Source organism: Heloderma suspectum, chromosome 1 (genome assembly GCF_057233095.1).
Source record: "Heloderma suspectum isolate Gila_16-S chromosome 1, 16-S_ref, whole genome shotgun sequence".
Taxonomy (NCBI): Eukaryota; Metazoa; Chordata; class Lepidosauria; order Squamata; family Helodermatidae; genus Heloderma; species Heloderma suspectum.
In genome coordinates this window covers 260,952,480-260,976,240 of record NC_139458.1, presented here as the reverse complement: position 1 = coordinate 260,976,240, position 23,761 = coordinate 260,952,480, and the positions used below count along the sequence as shown (strand labels likewise).

Genomic DNA, 23,761 nt, shown 5'->3' with positions numbered 1-23,761 from the left:
TTTACTCTTGACTGGTTTGGTTTATTGGTTTGACATAATAACCTGAATCCACATATATGTAAGCTGTTAAATGATTAATAAAACTACATGAAAACAGATTTTACACGCAAACTTCCATTCACATCAGCTACATGAAGGTACATCAAGATCACAATCTTAGGATGAAACCAATCTGAATTTGTATGCCCCAATTCTAAACATGTTACTTTGAAGCAAGTCCCACTGATTTCAGTGAAACCTTAGTAATCTAGTCTAGGATCAGAGGTGAAGTACAAACATAAAAAAGGGTTATTTACAATTTATGGTTCAAATGCTGCTTTTGCTTATACTGATGTATGAAAAGGTACTAAATTCAAGACGCAAGCAACAGTTCAGAAAAATAATACTGGTCAGAAGAATTTACTTTCTGCTAAGAGTAGGACAGAAAAATGAGGACTGCGGGAAACACTCACAATTTTTTTTAAAGCTGGCTATCAGTTTTCCTAATCACTACCTAATACACGGATACTAAAAGAAAACGTTACCATTTTTAAAAGCCACATAAATTTTAATAGATTCTTAAAAGTGAAATGAAATCATGGAAGTCCCTTGAAAATAGTTATCAGCTGGACTTAAACTGGAATGTTCCAGAGGAGAAAAAAGAGTACCTTTATATTTAACTGAACCAAACCAATATTTAAAGAGATGTTCTTTGAAGCCTGAAAAAAGAATAATGCTGATAAAATTATCTCTGGTCTTCAAAATGCTGTAACAGTTCTTCAGTAGCTTCAAGCTTCAATCAGCACAGAAATTCTGGGTTTTCATCCCAATTTTTTTAATAAACAAAAAGATTTGATAATGCAAGATGTTGCCATAACAATAAACACACAAACAGAATTATACTTCTATTTTATTCCACTAAAATCTATGTAGTATAGCGTTTCCCCAACTCTACTGTATTGAGATTAACATTAAAAATAAAACCATTTTTCCTTAAATCCTCAAGCCTTTCCCCCACTACATTTAAGCCTCCTTTTTCTGTCTTGGGTCTTCAGCCATTTTGTCCATGCGTTTCTGTAATAAAGAAAACAAGGAAGGGTTGAATCAAAGCTTTGTCAAGCACGGTCTTTGAGTGCGTTGATTAGCAGTATTTCATGAGTTTAGGAAGACTGTGATGGATTTATTTCAAATGCTACAGCTGATGTGTAAATTATATTGTGCACAATACAGCTAAATTTTGGCTGTATGCATGAATAGTGTGAACAATCCATCTCATCAGCTGAATGTCTCAGCTAAACGGGGTAACAAATAATGTGAGATTAAGAATAGGGGCACACAAGTTTGCTATTTTCAGTGTATATTTTAATGAGAGCCTTAAAAAGATAAGATACCTATCCTCAGGTTTTCAGCTTCTCCTATGAGCTACACAAAGGTGCCTTGAGAAATTTTGCCTTACCTTCAACTTTTGATAATGTGCAAGGCTGCTGCAATGGACCTTTTTTGCAGCATCTTCATTGGTGTAGAATAAGGAACACAATTTGCAGTAAAACCCAGTTCTGGGCACCACATAGCTCACACCTAGAGAGACAACACAGAAACAGAACTGCAAATCTGATCCAGAATGTTTGAAGCACTACCAAGGGAGTTCCTAAGCTCCCTTTGCACTGAATAGGGTAATAGTCCAGGCTCTTGACTGATATCAGTAAACTTATAATGGCTACACACATCCTTGTCTTTAAGTGTCCTTAGACCTCTAGTAGAATTACTTATTCTGTTTAATATGTTTGAAGACTTGAAGTCCATTATATTCATTTGTGCCCATTATAATATTTTGGTAATCAAATATGAACTGACTGGCAAAGATTCTAAGCTAATGCCTCCTTACAGCAGAGAAGCAAGGAGTCAGTATTTGTTGTTCAGAGGAGGAGGAAAGTATTCTTACCAACAGGAACATTTGGCTGATATGGTCCAATTCTCTGTTCATCTGAGGTGGCACGTTTTTCGCGGACTGTCTTAGTTTCTTGCACATCAGTGCTTTCCTTTTTCTCTCTTTCTTGGGTCACTGTGCTGTCAGACACTTCAGATGGTTCCAACTTCAAGTTCTCTGTTTTGGCGCCATTTTCCAATGCCTCATTTTCCTGCTCCATTTCCTCTGCTTTTATAGCCTTAGTTTCAGTTACACCGTCCTCACCTTTTACAGCAGGTTTAACTATGCCAGTTTTACGTTGCTTCTGGTGATCAGAATCTTCCTCATCACCAACTTCATCGAGAGTGACAAAACCTTCCATGCTCCTTGGAAATCCACCTACATGTCGCTGTTGAGAAATTTATTCCAGTCCATTAAATTAGATATGGCTTTTCTTAATTCTATTTTGTGAAAAAATTACACCTACATTCAATGGTGCAGTTCTATCTGATACACAGATATCCACTCATTTCTATGTCTATGAAGAGCTCACCAGAAAAGACATTTTGGTTTGGACAGCACTGGAACACCGACAGCCACAGAACATAACAGTATAGCTAACATTGGGAAACCATGTAGCAATCTCCTACTCAGCAGCGAATGAGAATAGACTTCCACAAATTGGCACATGGCTGAGCCACAGTGAACACAAGGAGGAGCCATGCAAGCAAGAAACACTCAGCAGGGGACACATTCTGGGTGGGGTGGGGTGGGCAACACTGGGCATCTGGCACACACTAATACTAGCCTCAACATATTCCCTCCTAACCAACCACAACTCCTGAGCAAGGGTGACGAGACAGGCCCTAAAAGACAGGTGTGCTCCCTTCCCTATACCTACTAGTAGGATAATTCATGGTAGTGCTGCCACCACAATGAAGGAAGGGGGTATCGATAGTGGAGTATTGGGGCTAAAGATATGTCTCTAAAGTTCATTTCCCAGCCTGCTTTTCGTTGTGCCTTGCCTAACCGCAGAGACACACCATGAATTAAACCTTTGGTATGCAAAACCTGTGCTCTACCTTCAAGCTGTGGCCTTGCTTATGACTTCTCCCATACTGCTGGCTTGACTTATTTCTCCTGCCCCAAACTACTCCATCCCCAAACTACTGTTTCAATTGTGACAATACCATAAAGTAGGTTGGCAAGAGAATCAACAGACCAGTGAAATCAGTAGTTGGTAAAATATCCCATTAAGTAGTCAAGAATGCCCTTGGGTGTAGCTGATTATTTATTTTAATTCATTCAATATGGCATCACCCAATACCAAAGGAGGAATGAGAACTCCTTGCTCTCTGGTACTCTAGGAATGCGAGTATGAACATATATACCATTTCTGGAGTAGAAACCCTCTGCCTGAACACATAACAACCTTGTCATTGGAGAGGGACAGAGGGAGTGCCACCCTGTTACTCTTACTCTATCAGTGGCTTTTGATACCATCGACAATGGTATCTTCCTGGACCGTCTCTATGGGTTGGGAACTGGGGAGACTGTTCTATAGTGGCTCCACTCCTATCTGCAGGGTGGGGTCCAGAGAGTAGCACTGGGTGGTTGCTTAACCCAGGAAATGCTGGCAATGAATGAAGGATGAGCTCACTGCCTCCTGTGGGCTCATTGTTTCTGGTTTTAATTAACAACCCAGGAACAGGCATTGTGGGAACCAGGAAACAATGTGTGAACCAGGAAACTCTGGGTTGCTTATGGGTTAAACAACCCAGAGTTAACCCAACAACAATCCATGAGCAATTGCTGGATTAAGTTTGGGTTGAGTGTCTAGAGTTTCTTGATTTGCACATCACAAAACCCAGGAATGGAGTGTTCCTGGATTGTTAACTGAAAGTGGAAATGACGAGCATGCAGGAAGCAGTGTGCTCGTCGCTTCACTCATCTCGGGCATTTTCTGGGTTAAGCAACCCAAGAATTGTGTGATGTGCGAACTGGGTCAGTCTTTCCCAGGAATACTCTTTTCTGCTTACCTTTTTGAGTTTTTTGGTTGTTGATGTAGCTGCAGCATTCTCTTCAGCTTTTGCTGCGGAACCATCAGCAGCTGCCTCCTTTTCTTCAGTGGCCACATCACCCAAGTTGGCCACATCAGTATCATCTGCAGCTGAGCTGCCACTCTCTAGTAATGCTGCTGCTTCCTCATCATCGACTAACAGTTCATCTTCAGATTCAAGGAGTACATTTGGTTCCTCTTGGTCTGCCTGTTCACTGTCTTTTACATCCAACCCCTCTGCCTCATCTCTCTTCTCTTCTTTATCTTCAGTACTGTTGGTTTCAATTTTCTCGTTATCATCAGTCTTACATTTTTTCTCACTTCCAGAGTCTTTGCTATCTGGAGAAAGACCTCTCTTTCTATAAAAGGAGAAAAGCAATTTTGCTTACCCATTTCATTTTGTATTTTTAAACAAACCAACCATCTGAAAGATTGTTACCTTGGTTTATCTTTCTTGGACAAATCTACTCCTTTGTTGGGAATCTGAAACAACAAACACACTTTTTATTAAATTCTACAAGTAACCCTTATGAATTATAGTATTAGGAGTATACTCCGTGGCTATTCAAGTATAGCGAGTCTATTAGTGAGTATTACTACATGCTGTTGGTGGCCACCTAGAGACCTGTGTAGTTTGGCTTAACCAGCAGCTTTATAGTTAATTAAGTAGGCCTTTCACATGGGCTGGCAATTTAAAGCTTTCACCTTGGAGCTGATCTGGCCAGCTGTATTAACTCATTCTGAGACGAGATAGGTTTAGCTTCCCAGGGGGAAAGGAGCCTGCCTCTCTGCGATGGGCAAAAGTAGCCTGTCAGTTTCTGAATTAAGCTGAGAGAAACCTATAAAATCCAACTCGCAGGCTTTGTCCTTTGGTCTCGCTCCATGGGGGAAAGCACACTACCAGCCTGGAGAAACTTGTGGCTCTAGGAATGACTTTTTGTCTATCTTGGGGCCCAGATAAGACACCCAGCTTGTGATAAAGGTGCCTACTTTGTCAACTGATGAGAAGTGTGAACTTTTTTGCATTGTTCTTTCTGCATCTATTTTCTATCAATAAACTGTCATCCTTTTGCACAAGGGGCCGTTTCATCTTGGTAATCTAAAATAATTTATTTTGACTGCACCCCGACAGAATCAGGACCCCAGATCAATACAGGAGGTTTCCAACCTTCAAGGCTTCTCACAGCACAATTCATGTAGTAACAGTTAGCAAGCTGTAGCAAGATACCAGATATTTCTTATTTACACCAGTGATAGTGTCAACACCAGGTATCCAAGATGTGGGACTGCCTCTCCCTGCTTAAGCCCATGAGCTATACAAATATGAAAGATGATACCTAGCTTTATGTATGAGCAGAGCCTGTGCAAACTTGTGTTTGCTTTAAACGGCACACAATTCAAGCCCCAACTAGCAGCACCAACAATGTTAAGTGCAACTGCTGAAGGGATGGACTACTGTAGTCTGGAAAAAAAAAATCCTAGGAATGAACCAACTTTCCATGTGCAGTAACACCTGTAGACTAGTCCTCAGAATGGGAAGTACAGAAGCAGAGAAGGATTACTACAATCATATAGTAGTAACGTATAGTATAGAGTAGATGTCAGGGCCTGGTGCAGCTGGACTTTCCCTTTCTCCACAGCTCATCAACTGCCCTGTGGGAAGGATTCCAAGAGAGAGAGGGAGGTAGATGAGGATAACACCAGGCACCTGGTCCTATTCCAGCTGGACTCTCCCTGCCTCCAGGCCCATCTTCTACCAACTGCCCTGAGGGAAGGAGCCTGATGATTTAAAAACATTGTTAATATTGTTTATTGTGAATTAGCTTTATGTTACTTGTAAGCCACCTTGGTAGGATTTGTATCCTGAAAGGTGGCATAGAAATAATGGTCATAAATACATACATACATACATATATATATACATACATACACACACACACTCTAAAACTGACAATGTTTCAAGATGTTAGTCAGAGCTGGTGGTGATAAATGTCCTAGATCCTCCAGCAGTCTAACTGTGAGGATCCCTTTCCTCTCTCGTAAGGAAGCTGTTCTTCCAAAACTCAACATAATCCTTCCTATTGTCACAATTCCCAAGGCTAGCGGCAGCTAGGCTAATCAGATGCTATTGCGCTAGTTAAGAGAACACTTATACTTTGCATTACAATATTATGGAACTAGTACTCAACAGCTACAACAAAAAATGACTGCAACACATGATACCTACTCTTAATATTAATTTCTTGTATTTTTCAGACAAATCCACTTTTACACATCTCCCCTGGAACCAAAGGGCTTTGTTGGAACAGTGCTCCATCATTGCTTCAGCATCTTCTCTGGTCTCCATTTCTATGAAAGCCTATAGAAGAGTTGAGAGATTTCAGTTTATAGTATTCTAAAATGATTCTCTTGGTGCCTCTAGTCAATGACTAAGGGTGCAATCCTATGCATGTTAAGACAGAAGAAAGTCCTACAACTCCCAGCATGGCTGGCTGGGGCATGCTAGGAGTTGTAGGACTTTTTCTTGTCTAAACATGCATAGGACTGCACCCTAACTTTTGCTAGGCAAGTCTGTCATTCACCACCTTTTGCACAGGGTTGCTGTGAGGATAACATTGATAAGATCTTATTTCTTGCTGTAAACTCTGGAAAAGGGAGGCCTAAACATTTTCTACTCTATCGTCCAAGGTAATAGCCAGATGCCCACAAAATGATAGTCTCATGCACTGAAATGGGGCCATGAAGATGAGTTATAGAGGAAGAAGTGGTCAAGTGCCAACCCCATCTTCCCTTTCCAGCTCTCATCCTTCCTTGACTTGCCCAAAGCGCTCAGCTGCTCCCTGTTTTCCTCAATGCCCACAGCTACAGCACATTCCAACTGACCATGTTTCAGTACACATTTGCATACAGTTGCCAATGAAAAAGGAGGCTGGGCGACAGGTGACTCTTTAATGAGATGTTTAACCTTGTTGTTTTACCAACATCCTGGAGAATAGGAAGCAGGGGCACAAGCTTCTGCTCTATCATGTAGTTGTGTTTGGTAGGAAGGAGGGAAAAAACATGCCAAAACCTTGGGATTCTTGAACCTTTCCTTTCTCCTGAACACAAATTTACACAATGAATTCTGAAGGCCATGACAAGCATTTTCATCACTTCTTATGCCTAGGACATCACACAAAGCACGATAGGGGAGAAAGGGTGCTGCCAGAAGCATGCTCAAGAAGCAGCGAGACAAAACATTAAAAATTGGGCTTATTTCAGGTTCAATCAGTATTTTCCTAACTCTCCAGTATACTTTCTAGGTTCATTCTCATTTAGAAGAAAAAGAATCACAGTTGATTAATAGGTTCAACCAATCTGAACTGCTTCAGAAGCATTTTAAGAAAACGCGGGGGGGGGGGGGGGGAGATAATATCCTCCAGAATTCTGTCATCTGTTGTTGTTGTTTTTAACACTGAGGAGATAAAGAATTGCTTCGACATATATAGGAAAATAGGATATGAGTGAGCTTGTGCTTGCTATGTAAGGTCTACACATAAGATATAGTTAGACTATTTAAAAACAATGTTTTTTTGTTTTTACAGGCAACAATGGCTAAGATACTTTTTGTGTACTGTTTTATTCTAATATACATTTGTCATACATATTGTATACACTTTTTATTTACATTTCTTATTTTAAAACTTGTTTATTGTAATGACCATTAGCCAAACGTTAAAATGACTGAGCTCATGTCTGGTTTTACACTTCTTCATAACGCACAAAGCAGAGGGCTGTGCACATCCCCTGCAGGAGGATGTGCAACATTTTGGGAATGCAGATCCACCTTCCCATAGAAGAGACGTACAGTCTTCGTTTCAGGGTTACACATAAGCACACATTTTATTATATATTCCTACCAAAATGCTTAGCAAGAATTAAACAATGTTTAACAGTGCAATCCTATACATGTCTACTCAGAAGTAAGTCTCACCGAGTTCAATGGGGCTTACTCCCAGGTAAGTGTGTACGTGATTTGCAGCCTTAGTCAATGTATAGAATAGCAGATTTTTTTGGTTATACAAGCATCTTATGAATTACCTGACTCTTCATTCTCATCAGTATGTAGTTCTTTATTTTTCCATAGGGCTCAGCTAGTTTAAGTACAGCATTGTCAGAATAGCCTGAATGTGGCAAATTACTGAGATGGATCACACGACCAAGTTCTTGTTTTGGAGGCTCAAATTTTTGGTCAGGCTTCCCTTCTGGTTTCTAAAAAAAAAAAAAAATTAGAGAACATTTTATTAATCCATTATATTGGTTATTAACCTTAATGTCAGAAACTGGCGCACAAAATGAAGGGGATAAACATTACAAATGAAAATGCAAGATTAATAGAACAGATGTTACCTTTATTCTTTTATATTTCTGTGATAAATGGACTCTCACAGGTTTGCCAAACACTAAAGCTGGTGCTGATGAATAATATTCTACAGCAGCTTGTGCATCTTCAGTGGTACCCATTTCAATAAATGCCTGAAATTGTAAAAGATAAATAAGTTCAGTATTCCTCTTCCAGACTATGTCTTTGAGTAAAATATGAGCAAGAATGAAATAAAAAAGGAGGAGAAAGGCCTTAACATTGTCAAGGGAGCATCTGCCAAGCACTATATGCAAGTCTTCTGCAGCTAGGTAACAGATTCTAGACAGCATTTAATATATATACAATGCAGACTTTAGATTTGCAACGTTATTGATATCCATCTGAAATAAAGAGTTTTGCATTTTGAAAATGTAAATATCTTTTAACCAGGAACAGGCAATTTGTTTGATGCTGAAAAGTGTACTTTAAACCAGGTTTAATCTTCCCTGTTCAAGTTTCGCTCCGCAACTTTGCAGACTAGAAAATTACGTTCTGATAGCATGAAGCCTAGGATTATTCAGATTGCAAGTACAAGAAAAAGCGTTGGGGCCACCTCCTGGTTTAGGTTTTGTCCTCTCACATAAGCACTATAGTAAGTTCAATTATGCATCATTCAAGGAATTGCTTCTCAAAGTATAGTAGATCAACATTTCCATTAAGATTGTTTCAAGTGATGTAGAAAAATGTTATGGTATGACAAGACTAATACTTACTTCATTAATTTTGTTCAGTATTAGGTGATTTGTGATTATTCCAAATGGTTCAACAAGCTGTAACAGCTGGTATCTCAGGTTTTTCCCTCTCTGAAAGTCCATGATGTGCACAACTCTGCTTGTTTCCTGTTAATGGCAGGCAGTAATGATCAACCAATTAACACGTTAATCAAAGTGAATATTAAAATGGTCATCCTACTCATTTTAGATCTTTTAGCTAATTCTGTGATGAACAAGTCAATTCCAACATTTTAACAAGAATGCATACAACTTCATCATGGATTAATTTGAGGTGTGCAAAGTAAAGGGTGGGGAACCCAATTCATTTGAAAGCAAATATATCCTCAGGAGAAAGGCTGGCAAGTGTGTGTTACATTTCTGCCATGGTGTCTTGAGGACACCGACCATCTAGATCTTGAATAGATAGCAGGGCCCCCAAACCAGCTAATTTACACCATGTTCTCAGTTGTCTGGGCTCCATCACATCAGACTGAAAATAGGAGGCTCATGTGACTAAATGCTCCTCCATACCCGTCTCCCCAACATGCTAGTCTTATGTGAAAAGCAGACTCTCATCTCATTCTAATAACAGTAAGAATTGTGTTGAATACCCAAACACAACCAGAGACTCAGTCTAAAGTCTGTTTTTACAGAGCAGTTCCTATTTCAATACTAACCACTCTGCCCTTCTGCATGTGTCTTGGTCCTTGCATACTTCCATTTCCAGCTCCTTGATACACATTGGGAGAAAAAAAGGGGGGGATAGTTACATAATTAACAAGATGGTTCACACATCACAATATGGAAAGCAGTTAAATTAGACTTTATGACAGAATTTTTTCATTATAAGCCTTATATAAGATGTAACAAGTCTTTATATCTTAGCTCCACACACACTGTCTGAAGGTTCACATTTCCATGATCATCCCTAAATGAAACCTACAAGTGTCAAGCACATGAATTCAGTGTTTCTGTACAATATCCAGGGAGTGAGAATGGTTTGTTCGCAATACTCTAGAACATTTAATAGAGCAAGGACATTTAAGGCATCAAGTCAGACTCTGTCATCTAACTTTCACACATCACTTTTTAGTACTGCTACAGATTTGAGACTTGCACCTTCCATGTCTTCACACAGCACAACTACCTATTGATCAGCAAAGCCTCCTATGGCCAGGAACTAGATATTTTAGGGTCCACTCAAAGATGCATTTAATCTTATTACCTCTTGACCCAACTGGTGGCCCTCCCAGATGAAATGGAGGTGGAGGTGGCCCCAAAATTCCTGGGGCTGGATTTGTTGACTGCAACATAAATGGATCACCCCTAGAACACAAAAATGAAGCCACATGACTCTTTAAATAAAATACAGCAGTTTACATAACCTCCAGTCATATTTTACACAGAAATGGTAATACATCAAACTAATAGATGAAAGGAACAGGAATCCCACTGCATCACAGTTCATTTCATGTGCAGATACTAGTGGGTAATACTTGCCTGGCATGACTGAACAAGGACAACACAGATCTCCAATAAACTTATAGCCAAACTTGTGATCTTCAAAAGGTGCTTCTCCACATGAAACTCCAAACAGTGATGGTGGCAGGTGAACAGGAAACAGAACAAGTAGTGCTGCAGGATTCTGAGCTATGCTCACTGTTTTTATATATGTGGTTTGTGTGGAAACATCCTGATTCAATAACAATGTCTAAACTGCCATCGTAAAAATTCCACTAGATCAGTGAGGATAATTTGTACTGCTGGAGTAGAAGCTGTGGGAAAGGAGATGCATACCAGGAACAGATCTATTCCTCTGAGCAACACTTATGGAGGACAGTTTTTAAACTAAGCTCAGATGCATTATTTTATCATTTTTCTAATACAAAATAGTGGTCTAGTGCCTTTCAGCTGGGCAGTGAAATGGGCCATCCACAAAAAGATACTTGGGGGGACTCCCCAGGATGCAGAAAATCTTAAGTTTGTAAATGTAAAAAAGAAAAAATAAGACAACCCACCCCCGCTGAACCTGTTGAGGGCTGAGCATGCCAGGAGGCATGGAATGTTGAGGGTGTCAGCTGATTATTTTTTAAAAACAAAGTTGAGGGAAATTGGCCTGATCTAACAGTGTAAGGTATCTCGGGGTGGGAGGTGTGAGAGATCAGAATCAGGGCATGTACTCTGAGGCAGGCATTTTTACCCATACCCTGAGTTTGGGGTACTAAAGGCATTAAGGGCTCTGACCACACTGAAGCTAAGAGTCTTTTGGTGGGGAAGGGCATTAATTAGGATCAGAGGTAAAATATTTTCTCCAGTCCTCTTTTTTGCCCCTCCAATCCTACTTTTTTTGCCCCTCCAAAGGCTCTATCATGAAGAGGGTAGAACCCTTAAAGCTTGAATTTTCCTGGAAGGAGGAATGAAATTAGGGTCGGAGGATGCATGCTGCGAGGCACATATCTGATGACGTGGTTCCCCTCCCTAAACTTATCTGTTACCACCATGAGGAGCGAGCAATAAATATACCACACACACACACACACACACACACACACACACTATTATTCAGGAAGACAATACTGAGATGAGTAGCTTGCTTCCCTACCCCCAGAACTTAGTAGTTTCATGCTACTAGGAGATAAATCAGATTTCTCAAACAGAGATATAATATTTCTGAAAATTTTGAAGCCATGGGGAAAAAACAAATATTTAGGGGGAAATAAATAAATAAATATTGCGTATGTTTTCTATTTATTTATTTATTTCTATACCACCCAATAGCCAAAGCTCTCTAGTACTCTTTACAGATCTAAAGTCACTTTTGTTACTTTAGAAATATAAAATTTATTATGTATAATGTGGCTTGTTCATCACTATTAAAGTTAAAAACATTTAGAACTAAACTCATCTGTAAATTTGTGAATTACTGTCTGAATAAACTATACTTTCTGAATCACCCTAGAAGCTAGAAGAAGCAGGAAGTGCTGGAGGCGGGAGAAGACTGGTATGCATCTATACCTGTTTGCAAGGGATTGGTTGTGGAGCTTAGGGAAATATGGTCTGAAGGAAAAGCAATTGAGAGCTTATAACTTTGTTTGCAATCTCAACCTGTTTTTTTGAAGAGTGGCATTTTATTTCCTTTCATAATTAATTCCCTTTAATAAACATCTTAATTTTTGTTCATTTGGAAGGTTGTCTCTAGTGGTGGTGTCAATCCCATGCCTATGCCGTACAAACAAAGCTACTCTTTTAGGTATAAAGGGTTTATTTTGGTGGGAGTGGTTAAAAGGTTGTATAGCTGATGAGCATTCCATAACGGTGAGGCCTAATTGGGAGCTTTATTAAAAATTCTGGTGAGCTCCATAGACCCAAGCCTCAAAGTACTTGGCTGCATTTGGATGTCACTTTAAGCCATGGTGGCTTAATAAGCTACTCACAGTAGCTTATTTTTGAAATAGTTCACAATGCCCCACCACACGACTGGGTTAATAAGCTTATTAAGCTACTATGCCTACTCTGACCCATCACCCTGCCCCTTGTCCCGCTATAGTCCTCCTGCCAGAGCAGCAGTGCTGTTTCATCCATTCATTACATCGCAGCAGAGGCTACAAGGAAAGAAATCCCAGCGTACACCAAAAAGGGAGTGGCACAAATAAACCTTTGAAAGTTTGCAGGATCAGGACCAAAGTTCACACACAGCCTCTCCCAGTCAGGAGGCACCCAATGCACCATCTAAACCCTGCACAATTACCCCAGAGGAGGGAAAACCCCAGGTGCACCAAAAAGGAGGTGGCGGCTATAACACCTTGGGAGTTTGCAGGATCAGCACAAAAGTTCATAGGCAGCCTCCCCTAGCTGGGAGGCTCCCAATGCACCCACAAAACCCCCAACGGCACATTTCCCCCCATAGCCATTGCTGGCATAGACACCTTCAGTGTTCTCAAAATTGACAAAGTGCTATAGCTTTCATGCTAAAGTGGAATTATGCATTCCTCCCCCACCCCAGATGTTCCTGGAAGAGCCGCTTCTGTTCTCAGTATCGCTAAAGCACTCTGTCACTATATCGCAGTTGCACATTTAAAGGGGTACCACCTACGGATCTAAATGCACAACTGTGATATAGTGAAAGAGCAAATTAGCGCTACTGCAGTATGGGGAACAGCTAAAACTGGCTACTGCAGTATTGTCTATGGGTTTAAAAGCAAAAATCCCAAGTGCCAAAAAGGGAGTGGTGTCTGTAAACGCTCAGGACAAAACTTGACACACAGCATGCCCACACTACAGCAGATTGCTACTGCCCAACTTTTCTGCTTTTTCACGGAGAAGCGGCCAGAAAAGGGAATGGGGGCTATAACTCCTTGGAAGTCTGCTGAAATGGCGCAAAATTGCACAGGTGGGGTGCCCTCATGGGGAGCCTCCAAAAGCTGTACAGGATAACTGTGCAGTTTTGCTTCCTTGGGGAAAGTGCACAGAAAAGGGAAAAGGGGGTGGGAGCTATAACTCCCTGACAGTGTGCTGGAATGGGGCAAACTACACAGGTGGGGTGTCCTCATGGGGAGCCTTCACATAGGGTACTGGATAACTGCACAATTTTGCTTATTCGTGGAAAAGTGCGCAGTTCTTCCCCTAGTCACAGTAGCGATCAGGGAAGCCTTGCAATGGCACAATCAAGGGAAGCTATAATTGTGCTCTGGGAAAGCTGTCACTGTATAACTTTGTTGTAGCACAGTATCAGGGAAGGTTGTGCTTGTTTGGCTCCAGCTGTTCCTTGGCTGCTTGTCAGATCTTGGAAACAGAACTCTGCAGGTTTGAGAAGAGCGGCCACAATGGTTTTGACTGCTCTTGCCAGGCGACTCTGTAGGCAATCGAAATAAGCCACACTGGGCACCAGATGACACAATAACTCACGGTGCATTAAATAACCCTTACTGCAGACCGTGGGTTATCAGAGTAGCTTATTTTGGCCAAATAAGCCATCGTGGATTAAAACATTCCCAACAGATGACACGATAGCCAATGATGGGTTAAATAAACCATGGTGGCTTATTTAATCTATCGTGGGTTATTGTGATGTACAAGCCCAGTCCTTGTTTATTAAAATAACAAACTAAGGTGGGTTAATCTATACGTTATTCTGTTGTATGTAGTGGCAGTGACATAATAACCTACAGTGTTTTTTCTCACATGTCGGGTTTAGAACTACATTTATTGACCCAGTCTGCACACCACAGCCAATTCCCGCATTGTTTAACTCATAAATTGGCAGGGGTGGGGGAAACGAGCGAGCTGCCTCTCACCCACTTGCCACTTCTGTTTTCAATTAACAACCCAGGAATGCCCTGTCCTTGGGTTGTTTTGTGACATGAGAACTTGGAAACTCTGGGTTAAACAATCCAGAGTTAAGCCAACAACCTCGAGTTCCAGGTTTGGATGCCCTGTTCCAGGATTGTTAATTGTGAACAGAAGTAGCAAGCAGCACACTCGCTCCCGCACTCTCCCACCAATTCCTCAAACAACCCAGGAATTGGCTGTGACATGCAAACTAGGTCATTTAATACTACAGCATCTAGCCAGAACAAGCCCAGAAACAGGAGTCTATAAAACAAAACCCGCACTGTGAAGAATGCATATTTTCTTCACATATTATGATATGGTGATTCTAGTCACATGTTGGGAAACTGAGCATGACTTGGAACATCCCTAAATATCTATCATTAAAAGAAACATTAGATTCTAATAAGAATGAAAGAAATAACTACGCTGGGATTAAAAAAAACATTTCCGTCCATGACTTCAACATTTCCAGAAATTTTACATCTCTAGTCTTCCTATAATATAATTTTTAGAAATCATTTCAGGGGAGTAAAAGCTGGGTACCAATATTTGAACACAGCAACCTGGTTCGCACATAACACCATGGTTTATTTAACCCATCGGTTGTTGAATTCTGGGCTGCTGTGATGTGTGAACCCAGATGTGCTAACAAACCAGAAAGAGAACCCATGGTTTGTTGTCAGGTTGTGACCTCTTGAGTTGTTTAAACCATTGTGTGAATCCTGAACTGTGGGTTGTTTTGTCAGGCTACAGAGATGTCAAAAAAACACCCCAGCCACTCTGCACAGCTGTGTATTACAGCACTGCAAAGGCATTTGGGATACAGGGAGGAACCAGAAGAAGGGGAACAAACAACCCAGGGATTGAGATCATGGTTTATCTGATCATGTGCCAGGCAAACGCTGGATAGGGCAACAGACGATGGGCAAACCAGATCCTTATCTTAAACATTTTATTCATCATTCTAAAAGAAAATATTTCACAATCCAAAATGGTTGTTGTCTAAAAAATAACAATCAAGAAGGCCCTTGGTTTTTCCCAATTTTCCCCATTTTTTCCCTAGCCTTCACATCTCTATTCTCAAATGCTGCCAACTTGTTTCCTTCCATTTGCAAAGTATTTTTTTTTTTTACTTACATTCCAGGTCCAGAATCACTCTCAGGGTTCCATTCGGGATATCTTAAAAAGAAAAAGTCAATAAAGTCATTCTCTGCAATGCAAATGTTATGGCTAGAGAAATACTACGCAGTTATATTTTTCATCACAGCACCAACATTCCGAATACATCAAGTGGAAGAAATAAATTGACTACTGCAATTTCACACCAACCCTCAACAGGAAAGACTGCTCAACATTATCTATCTTGGTTCTTATTTCTTGTATCTTAAAGTACTGTGTTCTTGAAACACATCAAGTAATTCAGTTCACATGACCAAAGCAATCAATCTCTCTTACAGGCAAGTATACAGGTTACTTTAGATTCCAGAATCCATTGGATACATACCTGGAAGTAAGTTCCATAGAAAATTCACCATGTACACTATTCTGAATACTATATACTATGTAGAAATATAAAAATTTCTGGAAATTTTGAAGCTATGGAAAAAACAGGTTTTTCCTGTTTTTTTATTTATTTTTGTAAAGCCAGACATTTTTGGAAAAATGGAAAACTAAGCAATACTTATTTTTAAGCACTCTTTAAAGTCGCTTTAGGACTGCCTTCCCCAACCTGGTGCCCTCCAAATATTTTGGACTTCAGCTCCTATCAGCCTCAGGCAGGATGGCTAATGGTCAGAAATGTTGGCCATTATAATCCAGAACAACTATAGGGCACCAGGTTGAGGAAGGCTAAAGTTATTACTAAAGTTGTATTATGTATAACATGGTTTCCTCAGAAAATTATCATTATATTCAAAAACTTTAAAAAGTGAATTCTATTAGTAAATTTGTAATTATTGTCAGAATAAACTATACTTTAAAAATTTAATATACCAAACATGATTAATTTTATGAACAAACCAAGTTATACATAACATATTTTAGATTCTTAGTTTATATCTGACCAGAGGGAACCTCAGCAATTAGTCCCTGAAACATGTGAAACATCCTAGAAGTCAGAAGAAGCAGGAAGAATTGGAGGAAGAAGTCCAGAAACACAGGACTCTGTAGAACAAAACCCACAATACTCAAACGGCCAAGAATGTTTTCTTCCATATTAGGATATGGTGACTCTCTTCACATGTTGGGAAACTCAGCATGACTTGGAGCATCCCAAAATGGCTATCAGTAAAATATACATTGGATCAATAATGTTAATGGGAAATGGAAGAAATAATTATGCTGAGAATTTTACAGAGAGGATGAAAAACATTTTATCCTCATGGCTTCATTATTTCCAGACATTTTACATCTCTAGTCTTTCTATAAAAGGCTTTTTATTATATAGTTTTTAGAAATCATTTGGGGGGAGTAAAGGCTTGGTAACATATAAACAACATGTCTTAAATTCCAAAAGAACGTATTTCATAATCCAAAGCTGTTCAATTTTTCACATGAAAACCCACACAAAAATGGTGAAAAACTTGGGAAAAACCTTTTAATTTTCCATTTTTTTCCCCTGGGCTTTTACATCTCTAATACTACGTGAAACTGAAGGGAAAGTTTTGTTTATGTCAATGGCACATCTCACTGTACCCCAAATTTACTTTTAGTTTGAAAAAAAAAAATATTAGGGAGGCATGAGATTTCTAATATGAATGGTGTTGAGAGAGTAGAGAGAAATTTCTAACACACTCAAGATGTCTGGGTCATGTGATTACAACTGATTTGTAGCAGGTTCAGCATCAATAAGATTCCTTACCAATAATCTACAAAATTCACTGCCACAGCATATTTTGATAGCTGCTAGTACAGATAGCTTTAAAGAATGTTTCTGTCTGATAAAGTGCTCCATTAAAAGGAACATAATTCCAATCTACATAAAGCAAGTAGTTTAATTCCTAACACCACAAAAATAAATTATTAGCAAATAAATAGCAAGACAGTGAGCGGCCTAGGAGTAGCTAATATTTACTAATGAACACATTTAGTCTGTGCCACCGTTTATGGAGAAGAGGCACCTTAGATAAAAGCCTGGGTAGTATGGAATCCATAACCAATTACAAACTTTATAATGAATCTTTAAAATATTTAAACCTTCTATTAAATATTATCAGTAGTCTTATATACAGGAGAAAAGTTTTAAAACTTTTCATGGATGTTTGAAATGTTAATATGGACCCCACCCACAAATCCCGTTGGGCCACATCAGTGATGTTGAACATTAGGCTTGCAGGCAAGATCTGGCTCATCTAGAGTTCAAATCTGGCCCTTCAGGTTTCTCTAGATGGCCACACACCCTTCCCTTGTCCCTGCTGTCACTCCCTTTCCTCCAACCACTGACTGTTTGGTGGCTTTCTGGCTTTTGCACATTTTTTTCTTTTTCTAAAAGGTTGAAATGCTTCTCCTAAGGCTTAGTTATTGGCAGTAATAACTTTAAGCTAAAATATGCTGGTATTTTTGGCATTTTGGCCCCCCTCAAGAGCTTTTCCAAAACTGAATTTGCCCCTTGGGCTGAAAGAGGTTTACCACCTTTGGGTTATGTAAGTCAGTCAGAAGTAATGGGGGGGGGGGGCTTTTTGTGGATGCATTGCATCGTTTTGTTATGGTCTACAATCTCTTACAAAATAGAAAATGGTTTCAAGGAATGTTTAAAACCAATTTACTTTGCCTTCAGAGTGGTATACAAAGAGTCAGCTTGAAAATTTGAATCATTATTGGAACAGTTTAAGTTAATTATTTTCAAACTTCATAAATGGAAACACTTGTGCTTTCTGAAATGGTATACTGCAATTATAATGAAAAAGAAACATTTTAAAATGTTCAGATCCATACATTTCAAGGAGGAGTTGACAACGTCGACTGTGTGTTGCTCCATTTATATGCTGGTTCCACTCCTGCAGCAAAGTACAAAGTCAAGAATTATCAGGAACACAATGTTTTGAAAAAGCACACTCCAAACGGCTACAGAATAATTTGCAAGTCAACCAAAATACGAAGTGTAAAAGTACAAGGGAATGCCTTTATCTGAAGACCTGTACCATGATCAAAAGGATACTGAAAGTGTCATCCAAACCAGGACTGGTTTGGAACCCAAATGTGTAGTTTTTATCATGGGAGAAGTGTAAATCTAAGAGTTAAGTAAATCTATCTAAATCCGCCTCCGCCCCCCAATATTCCATGGTGGCTTTGTGCTGGCGGAAAACACTTCTGCTCATGTAAGGCAAGGCAGCCAATTGTCACTGATCCCCCTTTCCTACTGCAGCCCTCCATGCAATATCCCATACTGTTCCAGAGAGTCCCCCAACCCTCAGTAACAGCTTTTGGGGGGACAAGAGGGGTTGCAGTGCATTAGGGGGATTGGCTAAAATCAAGTGCCCCATCTTACAAAAGCAAAAGTACTTTTTGCTAGTACAAAGCTACCATTGGATACAACCCACTGCTTATATGAGTTTGGTATTCTAAAGATTAGAGAAATATTAGAACAGGAGCTATAAAGATCTAAAGTGGAGATACAAAGAATAATCAAGCCATCTTTAATATTGAATGATGCAATCTGCTTAAATCAAACTTTAAAAAAATATTAAAACTGTATTTCAATGTAAGTCTAAAAGTAGGTTGCCTTTGGTTGATTAACATCTGTAAAAGGGAACATCCACCAAGACAGCTGGTTCACTACATTCCAGACTGTGGAAAGACAGTAAAAAAAACTGAGATTGCTGCGCAAGTTAATATTTGTGTGGCAAAGGGAAGCAAGATGTCAGAAGCAGCAACAGGGGGCACACACCCTTCATTACTTATATAGCTGTACTAATTAATTAGCACATCTTATTTTGTATCACATCCCATAACATAAACAAAAACAGAAGAACAGCTTGCAACTCAAGTTCAGGGAGGATGAGGAGGAAGCAAGTACTGCTTCGTAGCCACCACTCAAGACTGCATTTTTCACCAGCCTCCAATAAAAGCAGGAGGCTTCTAAGCATCAGGCCATTTCTAACTTTAGTTGGTATGGTTCAGTGCAGACATAGCCATAGCTAAAGGATGAGGACCAGGCCAGATGACTGTACAATCCCCCCCTGGCCAAAATCGTCCTACTGGCCTTAAATATAGTTATGACTATGTTGGCACTAGCTTTTAACTGTGTTCAACACCAATCCGTTTCTACACTAGCTTTAACCCCTACTTCACATTAGACATGGTTAACATCAGTTCTGACAACCCTTAACCATAGTTAAGGCTGGCACAGGAGGGGAGGGGATTGGGATCAAAAGATCCTACAGGCTGTCTCCCAATCCCTTATCCACAGTTAAACGTTGGGCTGCATTATGTGAACACCGGCCCCAAGAATCAATAACTGTACAAAGTAAAAAATGAAAACTTCTCTAGTTGCTCCTTTACCTTGCATTCGCCGAATCAGCATTTCTAGCTTTCACCATTGTCCTCACAATTACAAACATTAACAGCAAATTAAAGAAACCTGCCACTTTTAACGCAGATTTATAGGGGTTCTCCATAAGCACAGAAACTGGTCCCACATGCAGAATTCACTATCCTGTGAATCTCAAACTCTCCTTTTAATTTCAAAGCAAATTTCTAGCCTTCATGGCTACAAAGACAGGGCTGGAAGAGTGTGGATAATACTTGGTGAGATCTCAAAAATGAGGAGGCTGAGTAGGATTTCCAGGGGTTTGTCCGGCTTAAGTACCTTGCACTGTTCCCTGCCCATCCATAACCCACAATACAGAATTATACAAAACTATGATAATCTGCTACACTTGCGTAACCTACATAGGTCATAGACTTAAAAAAATCTTGGTACAAGCTATTAGGTAACTCATGCAAATTTTAAAACACAAAATACAAAGTTGCTTTTAGGGCATTTTTAATCACTTATAGATTCATGAAAAATGTCACATTTGAAATTATTTTGCAGCCATGAAGTATTTAAAAATAAGCTTAAAAATTGAGAAGGCCTACAAGTTTTCTATACACACAATTAAAGGTTAATGGACTTCCAACACTTCTCTGAGACCATTACCATTCTTAGGGCATAGTCTAAAGGCACATGAGATCCCAGGGCATAGTCTGAAGGCACATGAAGCAGCCACCTTGCTGAAGCTAAGCAGGTTGGGTCTGGTCAGTGCATGGAAGGGAGCCCACTTGGGAACCACATGTAGCCACCTTGAGTTCCATGATGGAAGAAAGGTGGCATATAAATGAAATAAAATAAATAAATAAAACATTCTCTGTTAAAATAAGATGCTCCTCCCAACTATACATTTCCAAGCAGAGGGTTCCAAGGAGCTTTTCCTAGTTCCTTTGCTGCCTAGATACTGCACTCCTGTCTGACCCCTACAGAGTATATTAGCTGTGATCTGAGGCTAACAGGGGAAAGGATCATGTCAGTAGTACTTCCCAAGGGGAGGAAAAGTATTTTTCAAAGCCATCTGTCACAGTCTACTGCATTATTAGTAGGGATGGAGGAAAATTTCATTCAGTTCACATTCTACTAAGAACCGACCTAATTTGCACTCCCCAAAGCAATACGTAAACTGGAATGCAGTTATCTGGTTTTTGCACTTCTCACAATTTTGTGATGCAGTTCTCCATTTAAAAAAAAATCATGACAATATGCTTTACAAAAATGCATGCATTACGGAAAACTGCATGAAAAATATGTACATAAGGAAAAATTGCACTAAAATGCAGATATTAGGGGAAAAAGATGGGCAACTGCAGATATCAGGAGAAATGCATACTTTCATCAAGACTTTTAAGAAAAGTTGCAGATTGATGCAAAAACATGACAGAACAAAATTGTGAATGAAAAAATTGCAAATGAGACAAAATACAACAGGCAGATTTGTCCATCCCAAATTAGCAGTCCTTCTACTTGGGACAGCTCAAGTCTTTTGCTTACATTTAAGGAACCCCTTACTCCACACTACATTTCTGCTTCGTTATGTGTGTTTTTTCCAGATAGATCAAACTACTGAGAAGCAGGCTGAAACACGATTCATTCTAGATACCTGTACCAAGTTTCCTAAAACTTTTTGTTTGCATTTAAAGAAACTATATTCAAACACCACACTGTACAGGACTTAGAAGCTCCACGTTTGAGACTCTAGAACAGATGCATCAGGTATAGATAGTGAATGTATGAAACACCTGTGAGCAGAATAAGTGAACACATCTGAAGTTAGAATAAGAAGTTTCCTCCATTCAAGATAAACAAATGTAAATATGAAGCTGTCTGCTTAATGACACAGAGGCCACAGATCTGATTGGATTTCTCATTTTTTAACTGAAGAGCAACCTTGTGTCCCATCCTCCCACTGTTTTCCTGATGAAAACTGCCCACCAGGGCATGGGGGAACTTCATCGGGAAAACAGTGTATATGGGTGGAGGCTTAAATACCCCCTCCTTCTTGTCATATCTAATTTAGCTCCCAAACAGGCATTTCTGGAAGCTTGGATGGGTGTTTTTATCTAGATGTTTCAACTGAATTCGTTGCCTTTTCTGCAACTTGGGTAGAATACAAAATTATAATATGTAAGAAACCTGATCCAAGGCATTCATTAGAATATTTCCCATATTTTGAAGTGTTCCTTGCATAGATGATTTCATTTATAAAATTTACGTTAAACTTCCAAGAAAAAAGGAAGAAAGTTTCCTATGAAAGAGGATTTCCCCACTTGAATGTATGTTCTATCTCCCCCACCCCTACTCTCAGCAGAAATATTTTGATTGAGTGATGAAACTGGTGATGTAGAAGCTCTTAATTCTACCCATTCAAAGGCATTTTAATATGCATTTTCTTTCAATTACATGCAAATTCCATAATAATGGAAAGTTTCCTTCAGTTGTTGAGAGTGCAAACCTTATTCCATAGCGACTGCTTTCTTCTTTCTTTCCATTAAGATGTCTGTTTTCATCAGTGTTGTTCAAGTTTTAAAACATTATGGGCATGATTCAGCTAAAGATTTTATAGTTAAAAAGTGCACTAAGGTTTGATGTCAGTCACTTAATAGACACAGCCAGGTGACTGGATTTTTAATGTGCTGAAGAGACAGATGTTTTCAAGGTAAGAGCTTCTGTCCAGAACAGTAGAACAGGATTTAAGTGAAAAAGGGAACCTTAATTACATAATTGGTTGCCATAATACAGATCTGTTCTATTGCTAGTGTTTTAAATAACTGCATTTTTAAAACTCCTGTGGATCTGACATTCAGCTCAGTGTAATCCACAAAGATGTTAAATCATGGCTGTCAAGAAAAGTGTAAACTTTCAGATGTACAAGAATCAAGCTGAGAATTCAGATGAGCACATACAGCATTTCAATTTTTTTCACTAGTGTTAAATCAATTTTGTTTCACCAAGTTATTTTTCAAGACTAAGGGACACAGGTATCTGCATTTCCCAGCAGTTACTGTGAAGAAAGCGTTAGTGACAACCCAATGAAACAATTTTAAGCCCATAGTGTGCACTCTTACCTGGAATTTTTCGCAACATGCTTTGAAAACAAAAAGTGTAAGGATAGTGACACCAATAGTCAACTTTAGTATCCAATTGACAAACAGATGAACAGTTTGTAAAACAATTAGAAAACCTGCATAAAGTCATAATGGGATACTTGCTGTTTTGTTTGAGAACCAAATTATGAATAAAGAGTGAAGTTTGATCAAAATTTTAATAAGGATCTACTCTAAGTAGAGAATGCCAATAAGAGCATGATATTGCACAGCAACAGCAGGCTGATGTTTGAGATTCTAAAAAGGGATAGATGCAATATGTAATAATAAAAAGTGAGTCTGAAGTGTTTAAGAAGGTTGTGAAAGGGGAGAAAAAATGAGAAGTTTCAGCCATAGTATGAAAACAGTTTTTAAAGTGAATTTTAAAAAGCAAGAATGAGCTCATTTAAAAATGTGGACTACAATCCTGTAAATTTGTTCCAGGACTCTGCATAAACTCTCCGGCCATGGACAAGAGGAAAAAAGCAGAACTGTGCAAGGACGTATCTTAACTACAAATCAATTAGCAATCAAGACAGATGGGAAGGAATGCTGAATCTAGCCTCTGTATAACTGCAAAACAAAATGAAAAAAAAAACTACCCCAAACTAAGTTAAGAGACTATGCAGATGCAAAATATAAATAGTCTGAATGATAACTGACCTGGAGTTAAGACATGTGGGTGAAACAATATATTAACATAAAGCCCTGGTTTCATGTGTTTGCTAATGACACCCTGAAAATAAACCAAATGTCTT

The 23,761-nt window shown here is 39.3% G+C and overlaps 1 protein-coding gene across 2 annotated transcripts in view; it reads right to left on the bottom strand.

Moving 5' to 3' along the window:
• The window catches only part of MATR3 (matrin 3), a 36,159-nt gene continuing 12,398 nt past the window's right edge, over positions 1-23,761 (bottom strand). For both annotated transcript variants that reach the window (XM_084825784.1, XM_084825794.1), the window contains 13 exons: positions 18,324-18,385; positions 15,528-15,569; positions 10,285-10,385; positions 9,737-9,789; positions 9,060-9,185; positions 8,334-8,459; positions 8,025-8,195; positions 6,172-6,303; positions 4,384-4,427; positions 3,925-4,303; positions 1,922-2,294; positions 1,436-1,557; positions 1-1,053 (listed from right to left, as the gene is read on the bottom strand). In XM_084825784.1, coding sequence (XP_084681910.1) covers positions 1,003-1,053; positions 1,436-1,557; positions 1,922-2,294; positions 3,925-4,303; positions 4,384-4,427; positions 6,172-6,303; positions 8,025-8,195; positions 8,334-8,459; positions 9,060-9,185; positions 9,737-9,789; positions 10,285-10,385; positions 15,528-15,569; positions 18,324-18,385 — 1,782 coding nt within the window. In that variant the 3' untranslated portion in view covers positions 1-1,002. The remainder of the gene's footprint in view (positions 1,054-1,435; positions 1,558-1,921; positions 2,295-3,924; positions 4,304-4,383; positions 4,428-6,171; positions 6,304-8,024; positions 8,196-8,333; positions 8,460-9,059; positions 9,186-9,736; positions 9,790-10,284; positions 10,386-15,527; positions 15,570-18,323; positions 18,386-23,761) is intronic.